General features: G+C 41.7%; 2 protein-coding genes across 2 annotated transcripts; both read left to right on the top strand.

Annotated features, from left to right (window-relative positions):
• Positions 1-759: 759 nt before the first annotated feature.
• cratb (carnitine O-acetyltransferase b) lies at positions 760-13,459 on the top strand. Its single transcript, XM_030063063.1, has 15 exons — positions 760-1,395; positions 2,073-2,297; positions 2,739-2,857; positions 3,592-3,645; positions 4,775-4,940; positions 5,885-6,059; positions 6,792-6,882; positions 7,339-7,426; positions 7,580-7,680; positions 9,069-9,188; positions 10,452-10,574; positions 11,160-11,295; positions 11,413-11,475; positions 11,585-11,722; positions 12,453-13,459. The coding sequence occupies exons 1-15, from the start codon at positions 1,342-1,344 to the stop codon at positions 12,654-12,656; spliced, it is 1,857 nt and encodes a 618-aa protein (XP_029918923.1). The 5' UTR covers positions 760-1,341; the 3' UTR covers positions 12,657-13,459.
• Positions 13,460-14,097: 638 nt separating this feature from the next.
• On the top strand, positions 14,098-23,938 carry ppt2b (palmitoyl-protein thioesterase 2b). The gene is made up of 8 exons (XM_030063064.1): positions 14,098-14,600; positions 18,991-19,144; positions 19,746-19,841; positions 20,279-20,386; positions 20,633-20,716; positions 21,029-21,113; positions 21,758-21,812; positions 22,185-23,938. Exons 1-8 carry the CDS (start codon positions 14,421-14,423, stop codon positions 22,326-22,328), a joined length of 906 nt encoding a protein of 301 aa, XP_029918924.1. The 5' UTR covers positions 14,098-14,420; the 3' UTR covers positions 22,329-23,938.
• Positions 23,939-24,368: the final 430 nt, after the last annotated feature.

Raw genomic sequence — 24,368 nt, 5'->3', positions numbered from 1 at the left:
GTTGGTACTGCTTAAGGCAGAGTTTTCTTTTTCACACCAAGGAGGAAGAAGTGCTTTAAAACACAGACACCCACTTTTTTTTTGATCTTATGGTTTTGTTTTGTTTTTCTCTCTCTCTCTCTCTTGTTGGAGGGGAAAGTGATACCTCTGACCAAAATAAACCCACAACTTTCTCCCAATGACGGGTTTGGGAATTACTTATTTATTAACTTACCTAAGAATAAATTTATTCTGACTGCAGATACTATAGTATTAGTGGATTATTCATGGGAATAGTACTTTTAAAGTGAAAATGAGAAAGTGAGGAGGCAATTTAAACAGCAGTGTTCTGCATCTTTATAAAATATGAGAAAATTTAGGTACTTGGAGAATATTAGTAATGACAAGTTTGATGAGGTCACTAGTAACTAATGTAATGCCTTTTTTTTATGATGAGAAGTGTGTTGCTTTGTGGAAACACTCACAATTAGAAATACTTATATTGATCCCAAATGGGAAACTGGGTCAGTTGCAGTGGCTCAAATTATCAAGAAAGGGTATAAGCTTAAGTGAAATGATAAGAAATAGGAAAAGAAATAAGAAATATTAAAATATGTGCATTGGAAATTTGTAAAAAAGTAAAAAGTATGTGCATTGTGTATAAATAGGATGTGCATTAATCCTACTTGTGTATAGTGGTAAGAAAGTATGTGTATTAAGTGCATTATGTATAAATATGTGCATTAATCCTACAAATTACAACAAAGGATAGAGAAATAAGAAACTAAGCATATGGAAAAAGTATATAAGTACGCATTTATATATTAAAATGCTGAATACCATCAAGGGAAATACACTCAGTCATGGCTGAGAGTGGAGTGTGAAGCAGGAAATAAAACACAAGTACACCAGAGCAAAGCGATGACAAAGTCAAGTGAGGACATCGCAGAAGTCATGAGGGGGAAACAGCGACACCCAACGGTCAGATGCGGTAGTGTTTTATGCTTTGGGGATTGGTCAGTGGCTGTTTACGGAAACACATTTTGTGCGTCAACACGTGTGCAGGCTTGTTGCTTTTGTTACGTGCAGCTCTGCAGGCGCGGAGTTAGGAGGAAGAAGAAATATGGAGAGGATTTGCCATGCCTAATCCGAGAAATATTCTCGATTTCGGATCTACTGGGCGATGAGGGCATTTTTTTTTCTGTTTCCACAATGGAGAAGAAGTAGGAGCGCTCGATTTGTTTGACGGTTTGAGGCTGGAAAGTTAAGCCGTGTGCTGCAAGACTTATCGGGACAAGAGCCGCGGAGGTGCGTTTTGACAGATTTGACAGATGAAGTAGTAGACTGAGGCGAGGAAGCAACATGATTTTGAGGAAAATACAACCAGGAGCTAGCAGAGGAGTTTGGCTGTCTCGGGTGAGTGCTTCCCTTTGCAAAGTTTATTTAACTCCGGCCATGCTGCTGACACGGTGGCCTACTGCATAAAACCTTATCTTTCGCTGTTGTGTTTATTCTGGGCGGTGAAACTAATAGGAAGACCCGAGTGTGATCAAGTTTCCACCCGCACCCGTGTTTACAGTTGTATTTCGATACGCCATTGTAATGCCCAACCTCCTGCTTGGCATCAGGACAAAACAACGTAGGAGGAAAACAGTGCGTTTGTCAGTTGACTGGATTGCACTTATAGGGGAAATTTGCTGATTTAAGTGCAGTAAATGCAGCAGGACGTTAATGCATTTCACACAGTAGTGCAGTCATCTCCACTCTTGCCTCACACACCCATTAAAATGTCACTGCCAGCACATGCAGGGTTAATGCAGTGGTAAGTTAATGCAGGGGGTTTCAAACTTTTTATTCTCCAGACCCCCAAGGTGACTTTGATTTTCTCTAAGGAGCCTGAGGTTACTTTGGTTTGTCTTAAGTCAGTTAACACTGATAAACATATCCAGTGTGATGAGATTTAAACATAATGTTAAAATAATCACAATTTCTAGTGAATTCAAGGACCCGCTGGAAGCTCCTCAAAGACCTCTGTGAGACCCCAGACCCTGCTTTGAACACCACTGATTTAAACACACGTTCTAAATTTGCAGGTGGCCCTGAGACAGGAGCTGTTTTTTTCCTCGGCCGTGCCCCACCAGCCGGTGCCCCCTCTGGCCCAGACCCTGCAGGGCTACCTGTTGGCCCTGGAGCCCCTGCTGCCCCCCGAGGAGCTCAGCCACACCCGCAGGATGGTGCAGCAGTTCGGCAAGCCGGGCGGCCTGGGACAGAGCCTGCAGAAGGGCCTGGAGAAGAGAGCCTGGCACACCAAGAACTGGGTCTGTCAGGCTGTTTATATCAGTGTGGGAACACCACACACGGAGACAGATGTTAGTGATGGACAGGACAGATAGAGCTGCCGTGACCTCGTGGAGCCCTCAGGGGTGGAAGCAGCAGCACTGTCGACAGCTGATGTCTGGCAAAACCTGTTAGCTGAAGCATATTGATTCGTGACCTCTAAAGTAAAGCAATGTCTGCTCATGAGCTCTTGGAGAACTTAATATCATAAAGAGTAAACACATAACAGACTTTTCTCAGTTCATAAATCTACTTGTCATCCCTCCAAGTCCATAAATTAACACTGTACTTGCCCCAGGTTAAGAATTTAATATATTTTGTGCCTCTAGCTTGACAAGTTCAGTTCTGCTGTTTGGGTGATTGTTGATTTTTGGCTGCAGGTAGTGTGAGCATTTAACTGAGGTGTTTCCTGTCTTGTCCAGATCACAGACTGGTGGGTGCAGTGGGCGTACCTGGAGAGCAGGCAGCCGCTACCTGTGCATTCAAGCCCGGCCATCTCCCTTCCAAAGAGGGACTACTCTGACTGGAGGGGCCAGCTGGTGTGAGTGGCAGCACAGCAGCCTCTAATAGCTGATCTAATGCAGGACTTTAGCCCTTAGAAATACCATAGAAAATGTTTGAATAATATTTCTGGGATAATTGAACCACAAACAGCACATACGCCAGGCGTGACGGTCAGTCCAAGCAGAATAAAACAGGCGGTTTATTGTTATTTCTAATTATTCTTTATTATTTTGGTACTGCATCTCTATGTTGTCATACAGTATGTCTTGCAGGATGTGAAAATACATCAAAATGACAGGACTACAAATTAGCCTTTATTTTTTTAGTGAAGACACTTTGCTGCTTTTTGGACTGTAGACAAAGCCAGAGGGAGTGCTGAAATGATCTACAGGGACACAGACACACACACACACACCTGTTTATTTTGCCAATCCCTGTCAGATGAAAACCTTGAAACTCCAGTTCTGTTGACTTTTCATGTTTTAACTTCTTATGAAATATTTTCAAAACCAATTATACAGAGTCATAAATGCATGGCAAATACAGTTTTTTTTTTTTTGCCTGACAAAGACAACATGCATTATTTATACATGGTCTGTTTTGTATTTGTGAGAATAGCCTTTTCAAGATATTTGACAACGGCAGTGGATTTTTCTGATTATGAATTGAAGCAGGATGGATTTGCACCCCTAAGTGTTGAATTAGTACATCTGAATAACCAGCTCGCCTGGGTAGTAAAACACTGACGGAAACATGTTTGTCTCCATCTAGGTTTGCTTCCAAACTGATAGCTGCAGTGCTGGATTTCAAAGCCAAGATCAATACGTAAGTCTCACCTGTATCCCACACCTGGGCCACATAACACTTACAAATCCTGTGTATCTTGTTTTTTTTTAGCACGCTGCTGTTTTAAAACTGTCATAATACAGTAAATACTACAAAGTACAGACAAGCACAGTTAAGTAGTGTAAGTCGATTTTATGTGATTGTCAGGTTATTCAACACAATTACATTAACTGTGAATTTAAATATAAACAGATCACCCAATAGCTGTTGCCACAACACAGTTTGACACCGCCGTCAACCTTTTGCCCAATGCTTTTCCACTCATGACTTTTCATATCGTGTGTGTCGGCCACTTTCACTCACACCTGTCTCGGTGCCCTGACCTTTAGCTTGGCTGGCTCTGCCCTGCCACTCTTTGGTGTATGAAGTTAATCTGGAGCTAAATTTGTTTGGCTGCATTGTCAGTAACAGTATCTGGGCCCAGCCAGTGCACTTGACAGTATGCCGCTGAAACCGATCTCCTGCCATTTCCCTCCTCTACGCTCTTCTGCAAGGTTAAATAGTAGTTGTACATGAATCATTTTCTTGTACCGCGCTTTGAGTACCAGATCGGTGGGATTTGCACAATCAGGAGGTTTAAGATTTTTGTGTTTTATTTGCCACATAGCCTACTACCAAGGTCAGCTAAAACAAACATTAAGTATTTTCAAAGTGTTTGACTCCTCCGGCTCTCTATTATTTTGTCTCCCCTGTTTTCTAAGGCCATTTTTCTGTGTAGTCTGTCTACACCTACACAAAGTGACTTTGTTTCTCTCCATCTAAGGGGCCACACATGCAGGATCCTGGTGGGACACGGAGTTTCTGATGTCTGTTTCAGACAGGAAACGTCAGGGAATTAAATCTTAAAATGGAGTCATTTACTTTAATAAGGCCTATAAATCTAAATTTGGTCAAAGAAAAAAACGCGTGATGATAGAGGTAATGGAAATTTGATATGGAAATCGTCATGGAAAGTCATGGAAGATGCCGGGAATTGTACATTCGGCACAGAGTGGGGTCCCTGTATCCAGGATCCATATGAATTAGTCAGACAACACTGTTGTTTTAGTACAAAGTGCTTCAAATACAAAATGACTCTGTGTGTCTATCCTCTCCCTGTGTGTGTCAGCGGCCAGCTGCCAGTCGAGTACATGCGAGGCAAGCCTCTGTGCATGGAGCTCTTCCCCCTGCTCTTCTCCTCCTGCAGGATCCCGGGTCCTAAACACGACTACATCACCCACCACGGCCGCTCGCGACGCTCGCCCACACACATCACCGTGGTCAGGAACTACCAGGTGGGACGCGCTGATCAGCAGCACATAATTTTTCCTTTCGCATCACTTTGCTGCATGCATCTGAGCTCTGTGTACCACCCTTTTAGTTTTCAAGTTATACAACAGTGTAGACGTGTTACATCTTGTTTCTTGACATTCCCAAAGCAAGCTCATCACATGAAGGAGAATCTCGTGCAATCACACCTACGGATTGTTTTCCTCGGTGTGAACCTCAGTGGAAATATCACTTTGTTGCATTTTTGCATTCACGCTGCCTGATTACAGTCAAAGTAGAGCTTGTAAACAGAAGTCACCTGGAATCACAAGTAGTGTGCTTATCAGACCGAGTGTCAGAAACCTGTCATCACATGAGAACAGAGATTTTGGCAGCGAGGGAAATCAAAACAAATCTCATCTTGTAGCTGTAGCTCAATGGGATGATGTAATTTACCAACTCTGGTGTAAGGACACACAAGAAACAGTTAATTGTGAGTCCACACTTGGGTTTTCTCTCAAATGTCAAAATCTGCCCCCTTACACATATAAAGCCTTGTGTTTTGGGGGTACTTACTTTCCATACATGGTCTGGTTTACATTCTCACTTGCAACAAACTGCATCACAGTTTACAGAAAAAGTGCCAAGACCCACATTTTCAGGTTGTAACTGTACAGTAATTTAGTGCCACCCAAGTTTGAGTGACAGTGTTGTCACTTGCCCACAGCAGAGTTTGAGTAAATCAACAGAAACAGGCCTGTTGTGAACACACCCTAAAATCACCAACCTCATTATCTTCAAACACAGCATTGTGCAGGGGACTATTTGAGGGGGAGATTAAAAAGAACAGAGTTTACACAAACTGACCCCTAAATACTTGTTTAAAAAAAAAAAAAACAGAAGATTTTAAATTTAAATGCCCATATTGATGACGGTTTTTTTCCTGACTTTTTTTCCCTCCTGCCTCCAGTTCTTCCAGCTGGAGGTGTACAACAGCGACGGCTCCCGGATGACGGAGAGCCAGATTCACGGCCAGCTGCTGAGGATCCGGTCTCAGTCCTGGAAGACGGACAAAGAGCCCATGGGCATCCTGACCAGCGAGCACCGCCACACCTGGGGCGAGGCGTACAACCGCCTGCTGAGAGGTAGATCACAGGCCTGAATACACCCCTGTAAAGTAAATGTGTAAATGTACATGTGCTAGAGTATCAGAAAAACATTTTAGACTTACAATATTATATTATTAGACAGAGCTACAGTCCAGATCACATTAGTTGATAAAGGTGCAGAGTCAGCCATTAAATTACATGTATATTCCTCTTTTTTTCCACAGTTGAGGCTAAAGGGCCCTGTCTTAAATCGACTCTTGACAGTATTGCTTTGTGCGCCTTTAAGCGAGCTTGAGTTTGAGACTAAGACCAAAAGGGAGGGGAGTGTTTTTCAACAATATTATGGGATTGCTTGTGCTATTTCGGGACGGCAGCGTGTTTTGAGAAAATTTGTCTTGATTTTGTGCGCTAAATAAGTAAATGTAATTAAGTGACACATAATTACGTTACCGAGGTTAATAAAAAAGTCTGACAGGCCAAAACCACAGAAATCTGCCCAGCCGCCTTGGGAGCTGTAACTACAACTTGAGCGATTCTGCATAACTCGAACTTTGTGTTTTATCGATCGTACTTTTATGTTTTAAGTCTTTTTCAGTGCGTTTGTTCTGTATTAGCACAAAGTTGATTTAATAACAGAGTTGCACTGACATGGCAATAAATTTGATCCTGTAATTATTGAGTTTTAAACTAGAAAACCCCCTCTGTTTTTTTTCTGTATGTGTTCTCATGCTCTGTCTGTCTCTGTGTATTTTTCCATGCATGACTCAGATAAACTAAATAAGGAGTCAGTGCAGGCGATTGAAAAAGGACTTTTCAGCGTGTGTCTGGATTCTCCAGTCATGAGGATATCAGATGAAAAGTGAGTATCCCCTCCCTGTAAAACACACATACATAAACATACACACACACACACACACACACACACCCATGACATGTCCTTGCCATCCTCTGTTTTGATTAGTAATAGCTCTTATGTTGCATAATCCACACTCAGGTATTTCTGTGGTTGCTAAATATGCAGGGCAAGCCTCTGTGAACAGATATGATTGTGCTGTATGTTGAAGTTACGCTTAAGCAATAATGTCCACTCGTCACTTCCTCTGATTTCACACACAGTTTGTGAAATGCTGTCCCAGTTGCCTTAAATGACGTGACGTGTTGCTTAAAAAAATCCCTGAAATGCAATATGTTGAGATCTTCATGTCTAAGGTCTCAGATCAGAGTAAAAATATTGCATTTGAAGCCTCTTTATACCACTTCTGACCTTTTCAGCATGTCGTATGTAGATAATCCTGACCCTGACGTTGATTGGCAGGTATGCCAGTCGCATGGCAGCTCAGGTTCTGCATGGGGGCGGGACCTTCTCCAACAGTGGCAACCGCTGGTTTGACAAAACACTGCAGGTGAGCAAAAACAATATGCACATGAATTATTATAAGAAAATTAGTTTTCTTGAAGGCAGCTGATGTATTCTCATGCAGGGGCATTAACAAGGTTAACTCTCAGATCAATTGAGTGTGTGCGTGTGTGTGTGTGTGTTTATCTCGGTCCATTAGTTTGTGGTGGGCGAGGACGGCTCGTGGGGGCTTCTGTATGAACAAGCCACTGCTGAGGGTCCACCGATAGCAACGCTGCTGGATCACATTCTGGAGTATTGGTGAGAAACAGGGCTGACAAAGTGACAGACACATCCTGGTACTTTGCGGTATTTTATGATGTTTTGAAAGTTTACTACACGTGGATCAAAATGAATGCCCACCAAGTCTGACTGTAACATTTAAAAGCTGTCTACAGTCTTTAGTCTTTGCCAGTTTCTGTCCCTGATGATCAGCGTACGTTCTCTCTTGCGGTGGGTCAGTCACAAACGCTCTGCTGTGATTCAAATGCTATTTAAACTCCTGATGCATTCACAAATGTGATCCACTCTATAGGTGAGAGAGCAAGTCACACATAGAAGCTGTTTCTGTACCTTAAACAGCATTAACATTGGTAGTGTGACAAATTTCTGCAAAACAGGGGTGGGAATCACTGAGTAACTGGCGATATGATACTAACACAGTATTTTACCCACAACAAATACAGTTCTGCGATATGCAATATGTTAAAATAATCAGCTTTGATACATAACAATACCTATAAATGAAGAAGAAACAAATATCTTGGAAAAGGCAAAGTTGGTTTTCCAATAAGCAGGAATCAGTGGTGTTTTTAGTGTTTTTAATCTGTGCAGAAACTGCAGCATGAACAAGACCCAGGGAACAAAACACACCTCACAGGAACTCAAATGTGCATCTGTGCAAATGAAGTTGAAAGGACAAATATCGATATTTGGCACAGGTGTATTGACAATGTTTCACAGAAAGAAGTATTGCGATATATCACTATATCAGTATTTTGTCCCACACTACTATAAAAAACATATATTCATTATATTTGCCGATAAAATTATTCTAGGCAGGCGCTTTAGTTTGAAAGTGCTTTATCCATTATTATTATTATCAATCATGCTTATAAATTTTGAACAAAATTTCATCAACTGCTTCACTGTGGATCTACTCACATTCTGCTTACCACAATGTGACTCCTGGTCTGTCTGTAGGCGCTCAAACAGTCTTAAAAACACATGAAGTGCGTTTTCATACACAGCGCTCAGTTTATTCCTGACCTCACGGCTCTCGCTGTGTGTTTTGCTCTGCGGTACAAAGCAGCACAGGCAGACACAACGGGCTGACAAACACTTAAGCAAGGAAGTGTGAGCTCGGTGGCCAAGTCAGTGGTGTAATTGTGTGAGAGAGGCTTGGCTTTTTTACAGAAATGTCTCCTTACAGAGTGAGCCATTGCTGTGTTGAAAACAGCGGCTTTGAGGGCTTTTTTAGGAGCTGGAGTGTTGTCTCCATAGTGAAGCAGCTGATGATGTGTTGGTCAGAATCCCTTGGTACGATGGAAGATGATGGAGAAAGTAGGGCACTGGTTGAAATGTGTGGATTTATGCTCTAAGTCTTGCTTTGTGAAGTATGAACTCACTTTTTATTTCGCACACCGCAGCAAGAAACCAGACCCTAAGAGAGCCCCGCTGGTCCCACTGCCGATGCCAAAGAAGCTCTACTTTCACATCGACCGAGAAATCAAGAGGGACATCGAGAACGCCAAGCAAAACCTTGATATGTAAGTGGCTCGTTTTCCCTCCCGCCCTCGTTACCTGTCACAGTTTGCCGTCTTGTGGCTCGAGTGTGAGCGTGGACGTGTGAGCGTACGGGTCACCGCAGGATACTCGCTGCGATAAGGAAAGAATAGCTTCGCTGCACAGTGTAAACTAGATCTTTGCTTTTGCTTCTGATTCTAACCAAGCTGAAAGGAAAGTGACCGCAAGCCAAAGCCACAGGAGTGCAAACACAACTATCTTCTCCTCTGCGTCGCGGTAACCTTGCTAAGGGAAATGTTCCCATTGGCTCAGCTGCCTCCCTCACCCTCAGAAAGTCATTGTTGTAAGTGAGGCTTGCTGCCATCTGACTTGAGGCCAGATTCTTTTTTTTCTTCTTGACCACATCCATAACCATACCCACATCACTCAGCATTCAGATGCTAAAAACTAAATGGGTGATGAAGCCCTACCTTATGCTCACTGTTAAATAGGGTTTAAGTGGATTTGACAGATGTTCAAAACACCCATTCAAGTTGGTTAGAGCCCATCAGAGAATTATCTAGGCCTTTTAACCCTCCAATTATGTCTGGGGGCAATTTGACCAGAGCCAGTGGTTAACGTCTCTAAATAAATGATTAACATCATTTTTGTTGCTTCATATTTAATGAGTTTTCCTAATGTAATGGGTACTGCCAGGTAAACATGAAATTCACATGATGATATGCTTTCAATGTCCTGTACACACTTCATAACGCATTGGTTATAAATCACAAAAATCTGTACTTAGAAATAATATAAAGCCATTAAAACACCAAAAATTTATATTTCTTTCCAATTTTAGGTCAATCAGTGAGATTTTATGGTGATTTGCATATTTTTCCATAGTCACGTTATAGGAATACTGGATGTATAAGTGGGGGTGGGGGGTGGGGGGTTGTGTTTTATTTAAAGGGCTATTTAGGTAATCAACAAAGAAACATAAAGTACCTGACACATAAACTTTGGTAACAATTTTAGTTATAATAATTTTGTGGAGGTTTAAACTGCTGGGGTCAAATTGACCCCAAACATAAAAGATGTTTGAACATAACAGGAGGGTTAAGAGTGCTTACATCTGCATTAGTTTATGTGAGCACAAACATATGAATTTTAATGGGATTTGGAGACACCTTATGCAATATAAAACATATTCTAATGTCACACAGCTGAGAGACGTCATTGTACATGAAACCTAGATTGCCATTTAACAGAGCTGACGATAGATGTGTTGTTGTGATTTCCCGCAGCCTGATCAACGACCTCGACGTGAACGTGTTCAACTTCAGGAAGTTTGGCAAGGAGCTGCCCAAGCAGCACAGCATGAGCCCCAACTCCTTCATCCAGGTGGCCCTGCAGCTGGCGTACTACAGGTCAGGACGCTGCCGTGATCACTGGGCTTTCAGCGAGAAACAATCACAAGCTCTTCTTGTGATTGTTTGCATTAAAACAGAAATCCAACGCTGAGCATTCTTCAGCTGTTACACATCATCAATCTTTTTTTTGTGATGAAGTGTTTCTTTACCACAGTCTGTCCTGCATTTACCAGAATGACTTTCAGCATCACACAAAACACTGTTGTAAACACACCCTAAAACTAGTCCAGCATCTCCAATCTTTAAAAGTTGTTGATTCACATTTTAATCACAAACTTATCACACATTTTTTGATTGCCATGTTGATATTTTGCTTTCAAGTCTATTTTTTGATTGCAAACCTTTTCTGTTTGATTGCATACCAAACAAACAAAAAAACAATCCATACATGTCTTGCAGCTGCATTGTGTTCTGGATTGTTCTGGCTCCTGTTGGTGGAGGAATCGCCGTCTGACCATTGTTCCTCTCAGTGTCTCTTCGATGATGAATTTCTCCCTCAACGTTGTCGTATAATGATCAGTATTGAAATAGGTCATTGCTTTTTTTGATCAAAACCTCATATTTTTTCCCCATCACCACTAGAGTTCACAACGAGGTGTGCCCCTCATGTGACATCGCCTCCCAGAGGATGTTCAGAGGAGGACGGACAGAGTTCATCCGCTCGCCAACAAATCAAACGCTCAAATTCCTACTTGCCTTCGATGATCCGTCCATCTCGGTGAGAAAGGATTTTTTTTACTTTGAATTGTTTTATTGAGGCTTAAGCTCGGATAAGTTTTGCATCAGGTGACCAAAAATTAAGGTGGCATGATGTGTATTTTGTGTTTTGCTGCAGAGGGAAGCAAAGCTGCAGCTTTTCCGCGAGGCTGTTGAGGCTTACAGCGCTCTGACTGAGCAGGTGAAGACCAAATAAACTGAACTGATGAGCTTCAGTGGTGTTTGTTGTCTGTTAGTGACTGATACATGTCGTGTCTTTTCCTTTATCACTCATCCTCTGCTCTGTTCAGGCGCTCAGAGGTCAGGCCATTGACCGACACCTGCTGGGCCTCAAGCTGCAGGCCATCTCCGAGGGACTGAGCATTCCCAAAATCTTCATGGATACAGCTTACGGCCTGGCAACACATTGGAAACTCAGAACTGGGCAGGTGTGTGTGTGCGTGTGTGTGTGTGTGTGTGTGTGTGTGTGTGTGTGCGTGTTAGTGATACGTTCGAGATTAAAGAGATTTTTTCAATGGAAAAAAGCTTCTATTACCACAGCCCAAATGGAAGTAGGAAATGTTCTCTGTCTTTTATGGTAAATGATACAAGCACATGAGGGGAAATTTTGCATCAGGAGTGTTCCTGTTGTTCTGGAGCACATGATTTGCTGTTACTGTCATTTCCAGCAATCAAAGCTGCGGCATTCTGGCTTGTTAAGTCGTTCACTTCTCCAAATCCCGCCATAAACAAATATCTTGACACCAGGATTGATTTGGTGCCTGTGTTTTTCACTGCCTGTTGTAATTTCACACGCCATTTTGTGTGACTGCCAACAGTATAGCTCTATCGCTTGCCCTTTCACATTCAGATGATTGATTCAGATGATGCATCATCTGCGTTTATCAAAGTCAACACCACTGTTGATCTTGTTCCATAATCCTGTTTATTCTGTCTGTCCAGATGAAGTGCTAACGATTTGCAAATAGCACAACCAGTAAGCACAGTTGTTATTCAGCCTTGCCACAATGTCTCAACACTGTTATTGTGCTGTTTTCATAGCGTACGTGGTATTTTCATTATCATAGTGTTTATAACAGTCAAATCCAACTTTTGCCGTTTCTTTACACTTTTTCATGACCCTAAGATCTCATATTGTCCATTCTCTCGTCGCTTTAGGTGCCAGCCAACACCGACAGTGTGATGTGTTTCGGACCCCTCGTTCCCGACGGCTACGCCATATGCTACAACCCCCAGGCCGACCACGTCCACTTCTCCATCACCGCCTTCAACTGCTGTGAGGAGACCCACGCAGAAACGCTGGCCCTCACCCTGAAGAACACCCTGTGTGAGCTTCAAGAACTGCTGCAGCCTACTGTGTAGAGCTGCGTCGCGTTAAGCAGGATCACCCGACTCGTCAGCATCAAGAGGAGAGACGGTGCTCTTTGCAGGAGATTAAAAAAAAAACATTTTATTTTCTTAAACCAACACTTTGTCGCTGTAGAGGTCTCGATGAGGCTCATCTTTGTCATAAATGTGTCCAGATGCATACCGGACCGTGACGCGACACCAGAGCACTGTGGTGCTGAGAGAAGTTTTATCACGACTGAACTCAAAGGAGCAGGCTTAAAGGTGCTGTTGCTTTTGCTAAGGAATAAACCCCCTTTCTGTATTCTAGCACGAGCTAAGCAAGTTGCATTTTGTTAACGTTATGTTATCCTTTGGTGAGAGCAAAACAAAGACAATATTGTGTTAAAGCTTTGCCCGACACTCCAGCATTAATCAGATGAAGCCAAGCTTATCTACGGATAAATTTACTGCACTCCTTTTACAAGCCATTAAATGACTCGTATGTGATACCCTCTGCAAATATTAAATGTGTTTCATGCGTTGCACTGCCAGCAGAGTCGCTAGAATTGAACCTGTTGATTGTGTGGGATGGTAAGTCTGTGTTTGAAAAGGACCAAATGCTCACCAGCTGGTTGGTAATGGTAAAGGTACAAAGAAATGACAGATGGTTTTGTCTGTGAGCTCGTCTTACTGGGCTCGAACGACCGGATCAACAGGATCTGCTGCATCACTGTATTTCAAAAATAAATGTTAACCGGCTGTTTTTCCCACCGAGGGACATTCTGTTCTGCACGTGTTGGCAGGACTCGTCAATAAAGCCCGTTTATCACATGATACTGGGTTCAAATGCTCTTTGTGTTTGTGTATTTGTGTGTGTGTGTGTGTATGCATATCTGGGTACCTGCCTGTGCTTAAACAAGGGGAAATACATCTCAGCATTTCAGGACTGCACTTTCTTTCTTTTCTTTCTTCCCGTCTTTCTTTCGTTCTTTCTTTGCCGGTGCCTCTGTCATTGGCAACACTTTGAAACACAGATTGAGATGTTTGCCACAAGAGGTTATGCATTTCAATGAATTTCAAGCCAGCAATGATGGTACACTGGAATGATTTTATAAAACTTAAGATAATAAGAAATGTTAAAAAAAAAAAAAAAGTGCACAACATAGATCTTAAGCAGCAGCTAAAGGAGGGATCAGGTATCCTAAGCACCAATGTGAGTCGTGATTGGCGTATTAATATTTAAATAAGCTGATTCAGATAATAAGTGTCTTGGAGGTGCTTTACCTTATTCGACTAAATTTGACAAGGGTATGACATTTTTATTTTATTATTACTTAAACAGTGGTCCCAGATACAAACACAAATATTTTACTTTATGTTATTTTATTTTATTTTTATATTTAGCCGCGCTCCCAGCGGGCCGGCAATAGAAACCGGAGGTGACGTCACCTGCGGCTGCATGTTTTGGCGAAACCGGAACAAATAAACCAGGCACAGCTCAGCAGTTGTAAAGGGCTTTTGCAGAAGTGTAATTATGCAAAACACATCACGGGAATGCATCAAACATAAAGCGGGATCATCTGAGGGACACTGAGAGCCGGACCTCAGTCCATCTGTAATGTTGCCGGGACCCAGGCGGAAACGATGATCGCATAACATTAGCCTGCAATTCAAGCACCAGGATTTTTATTTATTCCGTTTAACTAGTTTATTATTTTGGTGCTGCAGACTTTTACTGGTTTTTGTTATTATTTTTTATTATTATTATTATTTTATTTTTTTGACCGGGCTCTAATAATGAAAGGCTCCCACTCTGCTGGGTCAGGCGGGAGGAAAAGCGGGGCGACGCGGCTGCTGTGTCCGCTGCTCGGTGCGTGTCTCTGGGTTGCGGTAGCCGGATACAAGCCGGTGGTGATTGTCCACGGCTTGTTCGACAGCTCAGGGGATTTTGTTAATTTACTCCGCTTCATCAACCAGGTGAGTCACACTGCAGGGAAACTGGTTTATTAATGCTGGCGTGTGTGCACCCTCTGGGATTTATTCGGGTCAGTTTGCAAGAAATCAGGTCATATTTGTTTTTCTGTCTTGTGTCTTTTTTATTTTTATCAGGAGAAGGTCACAACATGCACCTCAGTTACATCTGCTGCAGGCCTTAGATTATGTCACCACCACTAACATGTTGTCAGCACAAAGTTGACCTGCAGCGTGCAACATACAGCCTCCAAATACCATGTTATTTATTTTTCCTTTATATGGCCTAGGAAATATGCAGTTGTTTACCAGACTGAGTTGTAGTAATCACCATGTCTTAGTAAATGCATGGTCATTTTATGTTATAGTGCAGTGATTTCAAAGTGGGGTCCTCAAGGGGCTTCCAGAGGCTCCTCAGCAAAAGGGGGAATAGATTCATTTCACCAGAATTTAACTCACTACAAATTGTTTCTGTACAAAAATGTTTGAGTGATGACTTTATCGTTACCTTTGAATTATGGGGTGCCGAATGTAAAAATTCGGTCACCATTTTACATACAACATATTTCGAACATTTAGCGGACTTTCCTCACATTTAGCTCATTTTTCTTTCATTTGAGACAAAAATTCATGTAAAACAGCATGTTCTCTAATTGTTAAAAAAATGTGTACACATGAAAAATAAATCTAAATATAAATGCTAAATCTAAATCTAAATGTTAAATGTAAATCTAAATGTTAAATCTAAATGTAAATGTTAAATCTAAATGTAAATGTTAAATGTAAATCTAAATGTTAAATCTAAATGTAAATGTTAAATGTAAATCTAAATGTTAAATCTAAATGTAAATGTTAAATCTAAATGTAAATGTTAAATGTAAATCTAAATGTTAAATCTAAATGTAAATGTTAAATGTAAATCTAAATGTTAAATCTAAATGTAAATGTTAAATGTAAATCTAAATGTTAAATGTAAATCTAAATGTTAAATCTAAATGTAAATGTTAAATCGGTCGCCAAGTGTAAAGCTAAATATTTAGAAATTATGCAAATTGGGCAGGTCAGCGCCCGTCGTCCACGCCCCTGGCAGTAGCCTCAGATCATGTGGCCCCGCCCACACCACCGACTGCGGCTCAGTGGGTGAGGCGAGGTGTAGAGGCAGAGACATGGCCGGTTCGCTCCCGACAGAGGAGCTCGAGAGGGCCGTTGTGGCCGGTGTGCGGGCTGCACTATAGGGGATGATTCCAGGGGTGCACTCCACACCACAAACGGTAAGTGAAGCAGTTGAATTTTAACTTATTAACTAATTCTGGACGGAGTTCCTGTTAGCTTAGTTAGCTGTTCCTGTTAACGTAGCTCCTCCTGCCCTAAGCAAACTCGTTTAATGCGCAGCGCGATTACCTGTGAATGGCGGAGTCACACAATCAATAATCAACCATGTTGTCTGTGTTGCTGTCCATTGTGCTGCTGCAACTGCGTATAAACAAAAGTTGATTTATGATGAAAGGTATATATGGCAGTCTGTGTGCGCAGCGCACCTGTCAGATCCGGCAGACCTGACCGGGTGGGCGTGGTGCCGGCCGAGGCACCGGCCGGCATCAGGTGGGCCGGCCAGTGTGCGCCGCCACCCGGTTGAATGTAGCAGCCAGCGGACATGCCGCTCCAGCTGGAGGGTTAGGAGGGTGTGCGATTTTGTGAATGAGAAACGTTACGAGGGCTGTGATGCAGCAAAAAGCGCTTAAAGTTGCCACAGAGCTATACCCCGCACTGAGTTTAAAGCTAGCATGGGCTGATGTTGCAGAATGTCCATATAAAAAGTATTTTTCCAAAAAAGGGTCTTGAAAAAGAGAGACATGAAACATGGTCACTGTTGCTACTGGTAACCACTGAGTTGTGGTTAACTAGTGTTACGTTTTTCAAACATAGCTATAGCTAATCTTTACTGTGGATCACATAACCTTTGCTAGCATCCAAGTCACACTGACAAACGGTGACGTTAGCTTGTCGGCCGACAAGCTAACGTCACCGTTTGTCAGTGTGACTTGGATGCTAGCAAAGGTTATGTGATCCACAGTAAAGATTAGCTATAGCTATGTTTGAAAAACGTAACACTAGTTAACCACAACTCAGTGGTTACCAGTAGCAACAGTGACCATGTTTCATGTCTCTCTTTTTCAAGACCCTTTTTTGGAAAAATACTTTTTATATGGACATTCTGCAACATCAGCCCATGCTAGCTTTAAACTCAGTGCGGGGTATAGCTCTGTGGCAACTTTAAGCGCTTTTTGCTGCATCACAGCCCTCGTAACGTTTCTCATTCACAAAATCGCACACCCTCCTAACCCTCCAGCTGGAGCGGCATGTCCGCTGGCTGCTACATTCAACCGGGTGGCGGCGCACACTGGCCGGCCCACCTGATGCCGGCCGGTGCCTCGGCCGGCACCACGCCCACCCGGTCAGGTCTGCCGGATCTGACAGGTGCGCTGCGCACACAGACTGCCATATATACCTTTCATCATAAATCAACTTTTGTTTATACGCAGTTGCAGCAGCACAATGGACAGCAACACAGACAACATGGTTGATTATTGATTGTGTGACTCCGCCATTCACAGGTAATCGCGCTGCGCATTAAACGAGTTTGCTTAGGGCAGGAGGAGCTACGTTAACAGGAACAGCTAACTAAGCTAACAGGAACTCCGTCCAGAATTAGTTAATAAGTTAAAATTCAACTGCTTCACTTACCGTTTGTGGTGTGGAGTGCACCCCTGGAATCATCCCCTATAGTGCAGCCCGCACACCGGCCACAACGGCCCTCTCGAGCTCCTCTGTCGGGAGCGAACCGGCCATGTCTCTGCCTCTACACCTCGCCTCACCCACTGAGCCGCAGTCGGTGGTGTGGGCGGGGCCACATGATCTGAGGCTACTGCCAGGGGCGTGGACGACGGGCGCTGACCTGCCCAATTTGCATAATTTCTAAATATTTAGCTTTACACTTGGCGACCGATTTAACATTTACATTTAGATTTAACATTTAGATTTACATTTAACATTTAGATTTACATTTAACATTTACATTTAGATTTAACATTTAGATTTACATTTAACATTTACATTTAGATTTAACATTTAGATTTACATTTAACATTTAGATTTAGATTTAACATTTAGATTTACATTTAACATTTAGATTTACATTTAACATTTACATTTAGATTTAACATTTAGATTTACATTTAACATTTACATTTAGATTTAACATTTACATTTAGATTTAACATTTAGATTTACATTTAACATTTAGATTTAGATTTAGCATTTAGATTTAGATTTATTTTTCATGTGTACACATTTTTTTAACAATTAGAGAACATGCTGTTTTACATGAATTTTTGTCTCAAATGAAAGAAAAATGAAAGAAAAATGAGCTAAATGTGAGGAAAGTCAGCTAAATGTTCGAAATATGTTGTCTATAAAATGGTGACCGAATTTTTACATTCGGCACCCCATATTGAATTGTACCACTTTCAATCAGTTTGAGAGAGTTAAAGCAAACAATTTAACACCGGACACAGAACAAAATGTTCTTTTTCGCATTCTCATATTCATATTCCCAGGTAAAGATCACTCAAAGTATCTCAAATCATTCAAACAGTGATGAAATATGAAAAAAAAAAAGGTTTGATAACACCTGTTATAGTCTTGTATAGTTAAAAGCAATAGCCTGTAGTTTTTACTCTGAAATTTCCTTGAGGGAATGACCAAAATATTGCTGATCTAGAGCCGATCTACGTTTTTTATCAGTTAAAGTTGTGAGTTGGATATTATTGTGATTATTTATGGTCAAATTTCTGTGTGTAAACTTCGCCCAAGTACACTCAAATTTCCCTCTTTGTTACTGGATTAAAATCTCCACCTTCGAATAAATCAGATCTCAGAATGTGTTTATGCTATAGAGACTGGTACGGCTGAGAGGGTTAATCTTGTTTCCAGTTCCCCTTTTTTTTTTCTCTCTGCCATCTAAAAATGCTTTAGGCTGAAACCAGACCAGTGAGATATCTGCAGGGGGAAAAATTAAAGGGGAAATTCAGACTCAGATGCACAGTCGTGCCCACTTACCAACATACCACTGAATCATTAATGTTTAAAGCACATCCGGTAATCAATTAGTAATCGGCCACTCTATAGGATAAGCTGCAGCCGTGTTGATAACACAGGAATCTGGATCATTATGAGACCATTAGTCCAAATAACAATCAATCAGTCTTCCTGCCACTGCCTCTAACCCTGCCTCTTATTAGACCCATTTAACACTACATGCTCTAGTATTAGGAGGGCCTCCCTATGAGCTCGATGCATCCGGTTTAACAAATGATGTCATCTCTGTCTTTTGCAGTCTCATCCTGGAACCAACGTATCAGTTATTGACTTGTTTGACCGAAGCGCCAGCCTACAGCCTCTGTGGAAGCAGGTGGAGGGCTTCAAGGCAGCTATTTACCCCATAATGCAAAATGCAGCCGAGGGGGTACACTTCATCTGCTATTCTCAAGGTGTGTGTTTGTGTGTGACACAGAGAGAGACAGACATGTGCATGAAGTTGTGAAACAGCGACAGCGTCATGTGCATTAGTTTACCGGCAGAGAGGCTGCAGCGTCATTCCTGCACCCGTCGACCTTTACAGAGCGACACTGATGTTTTACTGCTCTTGTTATGAGGCTGTAAACAATCTGAGTTTCTTTTCTGCTGCTTATTTTTTATTACGACACCAGGGAGTCATGCTGCATCCCATTTTAAATCAGAAGTTGGAAATTCCCAGCTGGTTGGCAAACACCGTCATGCTTTTCCAGTGGGTCAGCTCAGTGAAGATACATGGACGCCAGCCAGATCTGGCAGCATTAGTCAGCTAGTACACAGAGACCCTCACTAACCTTATATTTATGTTTAACTGTTTTTCACACATCTGTTTTGATAGATTTAAGGCCATACAGTGATGAAAATTGATCTAATGTTGATTTCAAGCCCGTTTCCAGCTTGTTACAATTTGAAGGGCTGTTTGAAGTCGGGATATCCAACTTTCCAAGCATCCCCAGAATGCAGCATCATACTGTTTGGCGTGCTTTCTGATTTCCTGTGTTGTTGGTGTTGACACAGGTGGGCTGATCTGCAGAGGGATCCTCTCCACGCTCTCCAACCACAACGTTCATTCCTTCATCTCTCTGTCCTCGCCTCAGGCCGGGCAATATGGAGGTGCGTTCAAGTACAAAAAGCCAGTTGGAATACAGAGGATCCGCCTGTGTTTATGCTCAGTACGATGTGCCATGTGAAAGTAAACGAGGATGGACTCCTTGTGCACAGTGTGTGTTATTAACCGCATATCACCTTTTAGTGGATATGAAGGGAGTTTTTAGGGATTTATTTTCAACATAACTGCTGTAATGAACATGAACACATCTCTACTCTCCACTTGAAGCATGGAATAAACAGCTATCTAAAAGCATCACCATTTGCGACATGTTAAAGAGTTTTCCCACTACGGCAACAGTCATTTGTCTTTCTCTCAAGTAGGTTTGTGAGCTGAAAAAGCTTCACAGACATTTAGATTCATGTTTGTTTTGGGTCTGGTATCCAGATGTAGCTTTGGAGCTCCATATTCATCCCGCTCTTGGCCTCTCTTCTCTTCTCAGACACAGACTACTTAAAGTACCTCTTCCCTCAGTTTGTGAAGTCGAACCTTTATCATCTGTGCTACACCTCAGTGGGGCAGAGGATTTCCATCTGCAACTATTGGAACGGTGAGTGAGGAAAAGGCGACGCCAGGAATAATTCACTCATACAATTGCTGTACAGAACACAGCGATTCTACAGTTTAGCAGTTTTGAGCTTGAAAATGCCTTTTTTCCATTTATTATATTGGATTCAAACCCACGATGCTGTAAGCTTAATTGATCATTTGCATCTTACATCACTGACCTTACAAAATGTTTCATCAACAACTTATTTGACATCCTGGTTGTTTGTCCTCTGTTTGTCTCCTGCAGATCCCCACCACAGAGACTTGTATGTGAACAGCAGTGATTATTTGGCATTGCTCAACAGCGAGAGGCCGAATCCAAACTCAACAGGTAAACAAACCGAGGAAGGTCTTCCTCAGTGAGGCAGTTCTGTGTGTCTGATGTCAGCTGCCATTATCCACAGGAGGCACTGACCTAAAAAACAGGAAGTAGCAAAAGATAGCAGATGTTTACAATTGAATAATAATTCATTCGTGTATTGACGGCGCCCCTGGAAATTCAGTGATACTTTGATTTATAGATAGTTACTGGTGATATTCTCTCTCAGGTGTTGTTTTATCAGGGATGTGTGTTTGCAATATACACTTTAGCCTCCCTGTGGTTGACCACATATAGCCAATGTGCTTCACCTGTCAATCACAGAGTGGAAGCAGAACTTCCTCAAGATCAAGAAGCTGGTGCTGATCGGAGGGCCAGACGATGGCGTCATCACTCCCTGGCAGTCGAGGTGAGTTTGGTCTGTCCTGCTCCGGTTCAAGTTTCTCGTGTCGGGTTTCTCTTCTCAAGTTCAAGAGCTGATGTTCTCTTCACACCGAGCGTGACTTTGTGTACCTGACGCTGCACGTAGGTCAAATAAAAACAGGTTTTATCTGTGACAGCTTGTGCACTTACAGTGTTAATTGATGGCGAAGAAAAACTAGCAGGACACGATTAATTTCTGCTGTGGTCTTGATTCAGATATTTGCATTTTTGAGATGTATGCTCCAGTTGCACAGCAGCGTGTTTTTGTTATGCTGGTATACAAAGCTGAGCCTAGTGCTAAAACGCTTTCAAGAGACCCGGGACGCTTCATTGAGTCAAATATTATGCAGTTTCTTTTTCTGCAAGAATAGACAAATTATTTTTTTGTCAGTTCACTTTGATTCATTTACTTTCATGGATTTGCTTTTCCCCTGTTTTCTATTGTCTTGCATTCTGTTTGTGATTCTGTTGAGTTCATTTGGTTTGTGGAAAACACTTTGTCTAATGTCATAAAACTTTCTACTATCATCTTACGTTTTATTTCCTTCCAGTCAACACTGTGTCTGATTAGGTAATTTACTCCCTCGGGGATGATCCTCGTGCTGATTCTCTCCGTCTTTTGGTTTTCAGTCAGTTTGGATTTTATGACGACAACGAGACCGTCGTTGAGATGCAGCACCAAGATGTGAGTGGAACGATTTCTTAATTACAAGTTGACTGTCAAAATAAATCTGAAAAAGAAAACAAAACTAGTGTCTTCATACTCGGTTCCTGCAACAACACCGTAATGCACAATCTTTGTCTTATTTTTAGTTTTCTGCCTTGTTTTTTGTTCAATTACACATTTCCTATTTGTACTAAGTCATATACTATATACTGAAAGTTTATCACATTGTGCTGTTGATGGTTTTCTGTGTCTTAAGACTTTAAATTAATAGCCTTTATGATTCTTTTTTTAGTATGTTTTCATCCACTATTTGTCTGATTTAAAGTGCATCAAGAAGTTTCAGATCAGATGATCCTGCCCCGACACATTCTCCTGTTTTTGCTCTCCCAGCTGTATCTGAGAGACGTTTTCGGTCTGAAGACGCTGGCGGCTCGCGGGGACCTGATCCTGTGCTCTGTACCCGGCGTCCAGCATGTGTGGTGGCACTCCAATGAGACCGTTTTCCACACCTGCATGGAGAAGTGGCTGGAGTAGAGCGGCGAGAGCCACCCAGACGCTCACATACACAGATACACACACACACACACACACGTTCTGACTGTGTGTGATAAGCTCTTACTTCCAGCGTGTGTGACAAATCTCTGCTTCCACACCCGGTGTACAGTATAATTTCAGACATTTCTCATCCAACCCTTTAAAGTGGTAATCCACGCATTATGTCTTTTTATTTTGTTTTTCTTTCTTTTGTCGACGACATATTTGGTGATACGCGGTTGCTGTAGTGTTTTTGCACTGCACTTCACACATCACCAGTGTTTTAACATCTTTTTCCTTATATATGTTATATATATATCTGGGCTTGGTTTGAGTTTCTTTATCATGCTAACTACCAAGCTCTTGTCTATTTATTTCCAATGGACCACTGATGCTGCTGCAAGAAACATAAAAACACATCACCTCCTGTCTGCCAGCGCGATCTTCACAGCAGAGACACTTTAATGGGCTGGCGATCAGTCAGCGACACAAAGCGGAAGAAACCGACCCAACTGAGCCCACATGCACATACATCTGTACGTGTGTATCTGTGTGTGTCTGGTCCCACATACCTCAGAGAGTACCACACCACACAACAGTGCCTGAGCGACATTTTTGTCATCGTCTTTGTACAGCCACACTGCCCTGCTCATCTGGACAATGCAGTGATTTGTATTCGAATCCCATGTGTTTGTTTTAACCCCAGACCTTTTTAAAACATGCGCGGCTGTGATGTAGAGTATCATGTTTCTTATCCTCCATCATGCAGTGCTTTCAAGCTGTGCTATGAGCTGTTCGCCGTAGTGGATTAAGCCTTAAATTTAGACTATTTCCTTCACACCTCAGTGTTTTATTTCCCAAACCGAAGTGCTATGATACACTGCCTTTAGTGACGGTGCTAAAGAAAGGAGAGAGAAAAAGGACAGAGCAGGGACCGATACAGGAAAGCCAGAGGACGGCAGTGCTATAGTCGTGTTTACCTGTGCACCAAACTATCGTATGTGACACTCTTTACCTCCCATTGCATTTAGATATCTCAGGCGTTTGAGCAGCATCCTTGTTCGTCTGTCTCTGTCAGAAAGGGAATGATTCATTTTACCCGTTTGAAGTTTGTTGAATGTTTATCGCTTTTGTATTATAGACAAAGAAGGGAAGTATCTGTTGTTTGTCAAAGAACTGAATTGTGAATGAGGGAGTATGCATTGCACAACATGGTTATAGATTTAACCAGATATGTGGAAAAATTACGAAGAGGGAAGATTTACTGAAAAAAAAAAACGTTTTAAAGCTGTTAAATTTGCCGTATTAGGAATATGTATTTTAATGTTGTTGCATCCTTGGTTTCCTGTGTGCTTATTAGACGTTAACAAACCTTATTGCTGAAAAATCGCTGCAATTAAGGGATATCCATGTCTGATTGGTTCTCTCTGTCTTTACAGACATTTTAACATTTTTTTTTGTTTGTTTTGTTTTTTAACCTCGGATGTTGCAAAAAGAATCTACTATTTTGCCACTGTGCACTACAGTTTCTACAAGATCTACAGTATACAGTCTGTCATGGAAAGTTGTCAAATGTCAGATCCTCAATAAATATGACAGTTTTGACCAGCGGCTTTGGATGCTCATTTGTGATTGGCTGAGTCATGTTTACTGCAGCAATGAGTCATGTTTGGAGTGGTAAACAAACAAAGAAACAAACTCACAAAATAATAATAATAATAATAATAATAATAATAATAATACCAATATTAAAGGATATTTGATCATTAATAAATATAAACCAATAACCTAAAGGCACCACTCAGTTGTTTATATGTGTTATGATTGAGTAGTAGGCTACTATTACAGGAACTGTTTTGCTTGGCGGAAGGATATAAGTTTATTTTCCCCGTATTTATTGTTAGAATAATTATCATAATTATTTGAATGTACTTTTTGTAGAAATATAATATATTTTACATTTAGATAACTACTGATTCATACATCTTGATATTATTTTTATTATTACAAAAGCTTCTTGTCTGTAACTGTTGCTTTTAA

The sequence above is a fragment of the Myripristis murdjan genome, chromosome 11 (genome assembly GCF_902150065.1).
Source record: "Myripristis murdjan chromosome 11, fMyrMur1.1, whole genome shotgun sequence".
Lineage (NCBI taxonomy): Eukaryota > Metazoa > Chordata > Actinopteri > Holocentriformes > Holocentridae > Myripristis > Myripristis murdjan.
This window is presented reverse-complemented; position numbering and strand designations above follow the sequence as displayed.